General features: G+C 47.4%; 1 protein-coding gene across 1 annotated transcript; it reads left to right on the plus strand.

Annotated features, from left to right (window-relative positions):
• Window positions 1–478: 478 nt before the first annotated feature.
• On the plus strand, window positions 479–1165 carry CLDN25 (claudin 25). Its single transcript, XM_007075596.1, has one exon. It carries the CDS (start codon window positions 479–481, stop codon window positions 1163–1165), a length of 687 nt encoding a protein of 228 aa, XP_007075658.1.
• The last annotated feature ends 9428 nt before the right edge of the window (window positions 1166–10593 follow it).

The following is a 10593-nucleotide window of genomic DNA, read 5'->3' on the forward strand; positions in this document are numbered from 1 at the left end:
TCTCTCTCCATCTCTCTTTCTCTCTGTCTCTTTCACTCTGCCCCTTCTCTCACTTGTGCTCTCTCTCGCTCTCAAAAAAAAAAAAAGTATGGAATGTGAAGTCATGCTTCCCTCCAGAAAGATCTTATCATTGTATATTCCCCAAACACCATTCTCATCCTCTCGGAACTGGGGAGTGATTTTAACTTCAGGTTTATGAATTTACTCATCAAATCGATACTGATGGCTTACTCTCTAGCTTTTCTTTGCCTCTCATGGGACCCTCCCCCAGAACCCCCGCCCACATCCCATCTTGGACACACCCCTAAACCCAGTGTTGCCAAGCTCCTGGCACCTGCCTCAGCTGCTGCCTAAAAACTGAAACAAGAGCCCTCTCCGAATGTGAAAGACCTTCCACTGGGTCTCCCCCAAAGTGCTGCCTGCTCACCGGTCACCCAGCCGCCTGTCCTCACTTTCTGGCTCCGTGGTGGGAGCAACCATGGCCTGGAGTTTCCACGGGAAAGCCCAGCTTGGGGGACTGCTCCTCTCCCTCTTCGGCTGGGTCTGCTCATGTGTCACCACCATCCTGCCCCAGTGGAAGACTCTCAATCTGGAACTGAACGAAATGGAGACCTGGATCATGGGGCTTTGGGAGGTCTGCGTGAATCAGGAGGAAGTTGCCGTGTGCAAGGCCTTTGAGTCCTTCTTGTCTCTGCCCCAGGAGCTCCAGGTATCCCGAATCCTCATGGTAGCCTCCCACGGGCTGGGGCTACTGGGGCTCCTGCTCTCTGGCTGTGGGTCCGAATGCTTCCAGTTTCACAGGATCAGATGGGTATTTAAGAGGCGGCTTTGCCTCCTGGGAGGGACTTTGGAAACATCTGCTTCAGCCACTACCCTCTTTCCAGTCTCCTGGGTAGCCTACGCCACGATCCAAGACTTCCGGGATAACAGCATCCCTGAGATTGTGCCTCGCTGGGAGTTTGGAGATGCCCTCTACCTGGGCTGGGCTGCTGGTATTTTCCTGGCCCTTGGTGGGTTACTCCTCATCTTCTCAGCCTGTCTGGGAAAAGAAGACGTGTCCTCTCTCCAGATGGCTGGCCCTAGAGCCCCGCCGTTCTGTGCCCCAGCAAATGAGTCCAATGACTCCTTCTATCTGACACCAAGACCTAGGAACCTGTTCATCTAGGACCTGCTTCTGCCAAGGAATCTCCAGAATAAAGGAATGTCAGTAGAACCCTTTCCCTTCCTTATTCTTTACCACCTTCTATATATTTTCCTCATTTGGGGGTGGTAGTCGCTGTCCCAACTTGATAAGGATTTGACTATCATGGTGATATAGTGATCCTAATTTGAGAATGAAAAATCAAGGCATAGTTTTCTAGCAAACATGTTTCTGACTTAGATTTTACTTGTATAATACGCTTTTAAACTCATAACATTATGTACTTGATTCATTACTAAGGAAAATATATTGCAAAATTGGCTCCATCATAGAAAATCTAGTGTGAATAGCCACTGCAGATATAAATAGAAATGCTAGAGAATATGCCTTGGCAAATGAAAATGAATTATTGGCCCAGGATAGCCTCTTAAGATAGGAAGCTTCCTTGTTTGTGTTCATTTTCTGCCTCTGGCACACAATTTGAAGGGGAGCTTCACAATATATCTTTGTGATTTTGTAGATTCCTTTTTTTTTTTTTTAAGTTTATTTCTTTTGAAGGAGAGAGAGTGCACAAGCTAGGGAGGGGCAGAGAGAATCCTAAGCAGGCTCCAGATTGTCAGTGCAGAGCCCGATGAGGGGCTGGAACCCACAAAACATGAGATTGTTATGCCCAGAATTCGTGATCCCCAAAGACCACCAGGGAGCCGAGTCCGATGCAAAAGCAAAGAGCCTTTATTCGAGATAGGTCGAGCTCAATCCCCTACCTGCACTGACGCAGTGGTGAGATACTGGAGAGAGAGAGCGGGTTTCAAAAGCACAAAGGTTTTATAGGGATCATGGCCTTAGCCGATTGGCTGGGGAAGGGTCGTGGCCTCAGCCGATTGGCTGCCAAAGTGTGGTCCCAGGTCAGCAATTATCAGCATCACCTGGAACTTGTTAAAAATGCAAATGTTGGGCCTGGTGGTCACAGACCCACTGAATCAGAAACTCTGGGGGTGGGGCTCAGCAATCTGTGTTTGAATAAGTCTTCCAGGAGATTCTGGTGCACCTGAAGTTTAAGAACCACTGTGTCTGAGGTTAACATGTTTGGCCTCAGTGTATACAGAACGTTTCTCACTGGTCACCTATTAACCATTGGCTGTCAGCCTTGCTGTGCTATATAAATACCTAGCACCAAACACCATCCCCAGAGACTCTGATTTAATTGGTTTGGGGAGGGGTCAGTTATTAAAATGCTCTCAGGTCATTCTAAGCCTGGACAAGGTTGAGGGCTCCTGCCTCTGGCCTCTGAGAGAAGCCCTCCCTCTTCTACTCACACTTTCCATGCCTCTCACACTCCCCTTCCTCCCACCTCAGACTTCGGAAGAATGCATCAATCGGTAGCCTGCTTTCTTAGAAAACATAAGTTACTCAAGGGGGGGATGCATGGTCTGAGGTTTGAGCGGGAACTTCTTTCTTTTTTTTTTTTTTTTTTTTTTTTTATTTATTTTGGGGACAGAGAGAGACAGAGCATGAACGGGGGAGGGGCAGAGAGAGAGGGAGACACAGAATCGGAAACAGGCCCCAGGCTCCGAGCCATCAGCCCAGAGCCCGACGCGGGGCTCGAACTCACGGACCGCGAGATCGTGACCTGGCTGAAGTCGGACGCTTAACCGACTGCGCCACCCAGGCGCCCCGTGCGGGAACTTCTTTCTGCGGCCATGTCGGGGACATAGTCACTAGTCAGCCAGCCTGGGTCTGCTCTTTCAAGATCATGACCTGAGCTGAAGTCGGACGCTTAACCGACTGAGCCACCCAGGTGCCCCAGTTTTGAGGATTCTTAATATCCCAGAGGAAGACATACTCTTGTTTCTGCTACGTTATGGGGCTGTGAGCGGTCAGCTCTGTCTTCTCAGTGTGAAGTTAAGAAATAGTGTGAATGAGTAGTTGGGTGAACAACTATTCTGGTTTGCCCGGGACTGGGCACTTTCAGTGCTAAAGCTAGGAGAGTCCCAGGCAAACCAGGGCAAATTGATTACCCCAGAGTGGCTGTGCCTAAGATCTACCCAATGTGGGCATGTACGTGGACGGAATTATCAGCTTCTCAGCAATGTCTTCCACTTCCACCATATGCAAAATCACGTTATAAATCCTTCAAAACGGAACCCAAATGTCAGCCGAGCTACCCAAGTTGTGGTTACAAATAAAGTCCCCTTCACAACGACCTGGGTGCCTTTGCTTGTCCCACCTCCACTGGCAGGCCCTCAGCCTCATTACCCACCTCAGGTCTTCCTCAGGCATTTGTGCAAGTCCTCAAGGAAGAGCCTCAAGCTTACCCATAAACCTGTCTGTCGGCTGAAAGCACCCTGCACCTGTTCCTCTCACTGCCATCTACAGCCCCCACCCCCGCTCCCCTACTCAGTCTAAAGAGTCCACGATTCCTGCAGAAGAATAACCAAAGGTGCTCACTCCCAGTGTCCGCAAAGAGGTCACTTCCCCAAGCTCAGAGGCATGCGGGATTGCTTGCAAAACTGAGACCCCACTCCCCAGCGCTGGTGCTGCGCTTTGCCTGCTCAGCTCTGGGGCTGCTTGTGCTCAGACGCCTCCCATTCTGGACAAAATGGCCCTGGCTTCTTGATAGCCGCTGCTCAAGCAAGAACACACACACACACACACACACACACACACACACACACACACACACCCCAACACAAGTATAAACAAGTTTGCTGGCATAGCCCAGCACAGTTCCCTCCTCAGAAAAATAACACGGGGTTCGTCGGTTTGTTTTCCTGAGGACATGAGTCAGCCCAGGTGCAACGTCATCTCCAGCAACTTCTTTTTTTTTTTTTTTAATTTATTTTCTTTTTTAATTTTTTTTTTATTAACGTTTATTTATTTTTGAGACAGAGAGAGACAGAGCGTGAACAGGGGAGGGGCAGAGAGAGAGGGAGACACAGAATCTGAAACAGGCTCCAGGCTCTGAGCTGTCAGCACAGAGCCCGACGCGGGGCTCGAACTCACGGACCGCAAGATCATGACCTGAGCCGAAGTCAGACGCTTAACCGACTGAGCCACCCAGGCTCCCCTAATTTATTTTCAAGTTAGTTACCATACGGTGTAGTCTTGGCTTCAGGAGTAGAACCCAGTGATTCATCTCTTACATATGACACCCAGTGCTCATCCCAAAAAGGGCCCCCTTAATGCCCGTCAACGTTTACCTTCTTACCCAGAGTGGGGTGCTCTCTGGGAGTCATGGTTTCTCCAGAAAGCTCCTTTCCCTTTTATACGTGTCCTTCTGTGAATGTCCAGTCGATGTACACAAATCCAAATGACTCCTAGGTAAATACATTTCTGAGCATAAAAGGGCAGTTTGCACCAGTTATATTCTGGCTTTGTATGGTTCCAATACCAATTTCACCAACCTGAGGTGGGGTATCAGGTTGAGGGCCTGCCAGTGCAGGTGGGAGAAGCAAAGGCACCCAGATCATTGTTGTTAAGGGGACTTTATTTTAGCCACAGCCTGGGTAGCTCGGCTGACATTTGGGTTCCATTTTGAAGGATTTATAACGTGATTTTGCATATGGTGGAAGTGGAAGACATTGCTGAGAAGCTGATAATTCCGTCCACGTACATGCCCACATTGGGTAGATCTTTGGCACAGCCACTCTGGGGTAATCAATTTGCCCTGGTTTGCCTGGGACTCTCCTAGCTTTAGCACTGAAAGTGCCCAGTCCTGGGCAAAGTTGTTCACCCAACTACTCATTCACACGATTTCTTAACTTCATGCTGGGAAGACAGAGCTGACCACTCAGGGGTGAGGCTCAAATATCCACGAGTTATCCTTGGATCTTTACAGGATCTACAAGATGCATCCATCTCTTCATTCATCCATCTGGTCATTTATTCAGTCATTTAACAGATATGCACGGAGCACCTACCATATCCTTGGCATTGTGCTAGGAACCAGGAATAAAAAAGGTAAAAGACAAAATTTATCCCTGCCCCTCGTATAGGCAAATAGGGGAGACAAATACTAATATGAAATCACTTAAAGGGAAATGGTAACCACAACAACCCTTACAAATTTGGAAAGGCATGTGCTTCTATAAGATCACGCAACAGGAGAAATTGTAGCCTAGCCGGGGAGTCCCGCATGGATACCCTAAAGAAGCAATAATTGGGTAAAAGCTGAAGGATGGACAGCAGTTCTGGTTGGAGAAGGAAAAATGTAGAAGGCAAGGCGAGTGAGGTAGGAAGCAGCCAGACTTGCAGAGCCTACAGGTCATATTATGGGACACTGTCTCTACCTTCAGGACCACAGGAAGCCAAGCATGTGGCCAAGAGTTGGAACTCAGCCCCCAGGTGACCACAGCTGTACCTACTCCCTCTCCTCTAACACCTCACCCCCACACAGTTTCCCTGATCACACGATTGTGTAGGGAGTAAGAGTTTACAAAACACTTCCACGTATCTTGGTAGGATTATTAAACACATCTTGAGAGGTTTTTTGGAGGTTGGGAGAGCAGATATTATTTGGTTTGCTAATGAGGAAACTGAGATCCAGAAAATTTAGGCAACATGCCCATGGCGAGTAATTAGCTGGTCAGGACTTGAACCCAGGGCTTCAACATCAGGGCAGTCTTTCTTCACCCCATCCTGTTGCTTCTTAAAGTTGGATTGCTGAGATAACCCACCAGAGCAAGGGAAAAATTAGCAATGAAGCAGAAGGAAAAACCACAGAACTACAAAGAAAAATCTTGTCCTTTGTGCTTTTGTTGAGGCCTAAACATAGGGCTTTTACTGCCAGGTGGCTCACCTGTTCCTTCTGGTGGCTCCCAGCCTTTGTCCCAATCCCATGTTTGCAGGTGCTAATGGGATATTTGTCACCAGCGTGTGATCATGTCCTCCAACGGAAACACACACACACACACACACACACACACACACACACACACACACACCACACACGCTAAATATTTGTTAAGAAAATATTTTGTCTTCCTAACTTTCCCTATAAAGGACACAGCAGCATTTTTTAAATGGGGATGAGAATTGTTGATTGATTCCCAAATAATCAACAGCATGTCATTCCCAGACAGGGATGTGAATCCACTTTTAGAGGAAGAAGATGCTTTTCACTTAAAACTGCCACTGTTTTCATCTACCTACTTTGTAGGGAAAATAATGAGAGATAAAAATAGAACTAATTAATTAAGTCTTGGCTTCAACTCAGCCTTTTCTCATGTAGACTTGCAGCAAATTATTCTAACATGAAAAACACTTCTTTATTGTGGCTACACATGGAGAGGTGTGTTGTCATGTGTATTAGAAACAGCAAAGGACACCAGTCAATCGGAATTTCAAGTCACAAGCTTTTATTATGTGCACACACTGTAAGAAAGAAACTCAGGGACTCACCAGATTTGATGCCTCAGTGCCATCCTCCCCACCAGCCTGCCTTTGGGTCTGAAAACCTCGCCATCAGCAGACAAGGCATTCCAGAAGGTCCCTATTAAAATACTCATCTGGGGCTCAGTCAGTTAAGCATCTGACTTTAGCTCAGGTCATGATCTCACGGCTCGTGGGTTTGAGCCCCACAGCAGGCTCTGTGCTGACAGCTCAGAGCCTGGAGCCTACTTCGGATTCTGTGTCTCCCTCCCCTCTGCCCCTCCCCTGCTCACACTCTCTCTCTCTCTCTCTCTCCTTCAAAAAAAATAAACGTTAAAAAAATTTTTTTTTTAATACCCATCTGTTACCCTTCTGGGCCTCCAAGACTCCAAGACTCTAGAGGAAGAAGTCCTAAGGGAAGCCAATGTGGGTTAGACACATTTGGGGATGGGAGAGAAGTCAGAAGTAGTTTCATGAGCTTCTGGACAGGAGATGTGTCTTAGCAGCCAGGATGAGAACAAAGGACACTCAGAGTTAGGAAAATGTTTGTAGTCACTGGCCTCAAACATAGAACCAAAGAAGCTGGAGGTCACTTTCCACTCTACTGATTGATGGACTTATTTTTTAAGCCATTCTTGCTATTTCATCCACATTTATAGAATGTAGATTAGACTTCTCTGTTGCTCAGAATTTTTAACAAAGCCTCAAAGTCAAGTCCCATGGGTGCTACATGCCCCCAATTCTAAAGACAGGGGCTAATACATTGCTTCCAAGAAAGGGCCAAGCTGGCCAGCACCAGACCCAACAGCCTGTATAAATGAAGCACACAGATTCATTAGGTGGATTCCTGGAAGGGAATTCTTAACAGTTGGTGGGGGGCGGGTATGGTGATGTTCTCAACCCTTCCATGTGAGAACAGGGTGGAGATGGACCTCGAGAGAACCATGCAGAGATGGGAGTTGTTTCTAGCAGGGCAGACATTACCTGAAACACACCCACCCCACCCCCGCTGAGCTGCGGAAGCTGCACAGGCCCATGCCTCCTGCCCTCAGGATGGTGCCCAAGAAAGTTGAGAAAACCTGACCTGTGTTGCAGGGGCACAGAGAAGGGTGCCTGGTACCCAGTGAGGGCAGTCTGAATCAGGAGGCTGGCCGGAGTGGGGCATGACGGCAGCACCTGCACTTGGCTTCTGTGGGGCGGGTGGTGAGCTTTCCACAGCCCAAGTGGATGCAGGGGAGCCAGTCTGGGTGACACTGTCCCAGAGCACTGCTGGGAGGGGCGAATGACTTAACCAAGAGCTAAGAAGGTCTGTAAGTCAGCCAGGAAGTCCAAAAGCCACATCAAAGGACAGTGCGGAGGTTTCTACAGGGTTGTCTGGAGAACACATAAAATACCTCACACAAGAGCTAGTAATTGCATTCCTGACCTAACAAAGAACATTTGAGAACCAGAAGAATATTACTGTTTTTTGTTTGTTTGTTTGTTTTTTAAAGTAGACAACATCCCTTGCCTTCTCCTATAAAGCCTCCTCCCTCAGGCTCTAGGGGAGCCAGGAGTTGGGGGTGAGGAGAGGCACAGAGCAGGGGGGAGAGGAACAACATCCTGTGGCCCCTTCCTTACTGCTAGCTCCTGACCATCAGGCCAAGGCCTGGACTAAGGTGAGGGGAGAAGTGCCCAAAAAACGAATGACCGAACTGGTCTAGATGGGTCTAGACTCTGCAATACATGCAAATCTTTGTTTTAAGGCTCCCACATGACAGTACAGCTATGCAATCTTCCTGAGATGCTGTCAGGGGCAGGGAAACGGGATCCATAGGATCATAATGGAAGGTGGCAATGGAACCAAAAAGAAAACTATTGACTCCCTGTACTTTACCAGGCTCAAGCGTTTCCATAGCACAATTAAAGAAAAAAAATGTATCTAAAACAGGAGAAGAATCAGGCAGAAGCCGCTGTAATGTTTCTAACCAGCATGAGGTCCGATCCCTTCAACATTTCTCTCTGCCAGTCCGATTGGCCAATATGAACACTTCCACTTGCCGGAGACCCATAACCCTCTGGATATCTACATACGCCCCAATTATTTAGAACCGACCTGTGAGCCCTGCACAGGTCTGGCCAGCCCTTAAAATTCTTATCCTGTGACAAGTTTCCCCATGAGAACTGCATCCAGGGCTCTGCTCACACTGAGTCACTGCTACATCTATTTTGTCCTTGACTCTTAAAACATTAACTACGAGGTAAGTATTTTCCTGTTTCACAGACCAGGAAAACACGTTCAGCCAGTATTTGAGCTCAGGTGTGTCAGATTCCAGTGTCAATATTCTTTCCATGAAACATCTTCTTAGAAGAGACACCGATTCTGCCGTGATTTGTGAGTCAGGAAAGCTGGAAACCTGTGCAACTCGTGGAGGAGATCCGGGTATTACTTATGCAGGGATAGTCAGGGTGACTTAGTGAACGACGATGCTACTTTCTGGCCATCACTGGGAATTCTGTTCTTGCTATTAAAACCTGCATGCCACCTTGAGAAGACCGTCTTTGGCATGCAAGGACACATCTAGCCCACCATCAGGACTCTAGACAGAAAATGGGCCACCCTTCCATGTCTGCTTTAGCACTGGGACCAACATACATTCAGTTTTGAAGAATGACTACTGTTGGTTCCTGGGCACCACTTTTGTGCCGACCTATCAATTCCAAGTCGCCTACATTCTATGGAAGGTCTAGCCTCTATTCCTACTCAAAGTTAATATTCCTGTTCGTTGCTTATCATCACAGTTTCTGGTCCACCTGATGTAACAGGAGCAATCAGGCTTATTATCTTATTTTTGACAAGGGGAGACACCAGGTCTCTGTCCTGTAGTACCCATTCACCTGCCTATAAATGGTCCACAGGAGGTCGAGAGGTCATCATAACCTTTGAACAGCCTGATGGGCAGTGTAGCAAGCCACAGTGTTGAAAGGAGGAAGACATGGAAACGGTCCTGAAAATCTCTTAAGCCAGTTCTACTCTTCCTTGCAGTAGATTAATAGTTCAGTTTATTGTCCAACAACTTAGGAAGAATGCGGGAAATTTTTTTTTCAAGGTTCAGAAAAAAGTACTGTAATGACCAAATAGCTGAGAAGCTGAGCCTACGAGCAAACTTTAGGGAACTGATGTGTTTATGGGAATTAAAAGGAAGGTGAATTACAAGAACTATATTTTCAATATCTCTATCAGAGTCGAGTTCAACATGAGGAGTGCCAAAACACATTCATCCAGAAAACATGAAAGCCTGTAAACTCTCACTGAAGGAGGTTCTAGAGCTTTTTTTGTAAGACCAAAGAATTCGGGGTGTGGGCGACAATGTAAAAGCCACTTCCTTAGCAGGCACAGATGTTCTTTGAAGGAGTGGCTCTCAGCTGTGCCTGTACATCAGAATCACCTGTGATGCCCTTCTAAGCACAAGTAACGGGGTCCCAGCCCAAATCTAACAAGTCAGGATCTGCAGGGTTGAAGGCCAGCTGCTGTTGTTTTACTGTGACACGGCTGATCCTGGACTGGCAGCCAAGGTTAAGAACCACTGTTGAAGAGCTTTCCATTAAAAAAGCAGACCCCCCCTCGGGGCGCCTGGGTGGCTCAGTCGGTTAAGCCTCCGACTTCAGCTCAGGTCACGATCTCACGGATCTCACGGTCCGTGAGTTCAAGCCCCGCTTGGGCTCTGGGCTGATGGCTCAGAGCCTGGAGCCTGCTTCCGATTCTGTGTCTCCCTCTCTCTCTGCCCCTCCCCCATTCATGCTCTGTCTCTCTGTCTCAAAAATAAATAAACGATAAAAAAAAAATTAAAAAAAAAAAGCAGACCTCCCCTCACCCAAACCGAAACAAAAAAGAAATGTAAACAAAAGCAAAATATAGTTCCTTGAAAAGACCTAATAAACCCCTGAAAATAGTGACCAGAAAAAAAATACACATCACCCAGTTTCAGCATCACTAGAACATCATAGATCCTAGGGAGGGAGGAAGGAAGGAAAGAAGGGAAGGAAGGAAGGAAAGGAAGGAAGGAAAGAAAGAAAAAGGAAGAGAGGAAAGTGGAGGAAGG

This window comes from Panthera tigris, chromosome D1 (assembly GCF_018350195.1).
Source record: "Panthera tigris isolate Pti1 chromosome D1, P.tigris_Pti1_mat1.1, whole genome shotgun sequence".
Classification (NCBI taxonomy): Eukaryota; Metazoa; Chordata; class Mammalia; order Carnivora; family Felidae; genus Panthera; species Panthera tigris.

Coding starts and splice junctions, on each gene's coding strand:
- CLDN25 (XM_007075596.1), top strand. CDS start 479: ATGGCCTGGAGTTTCCACGGGAAAGCCCAGCTTGGGGGACTGCTCCTC.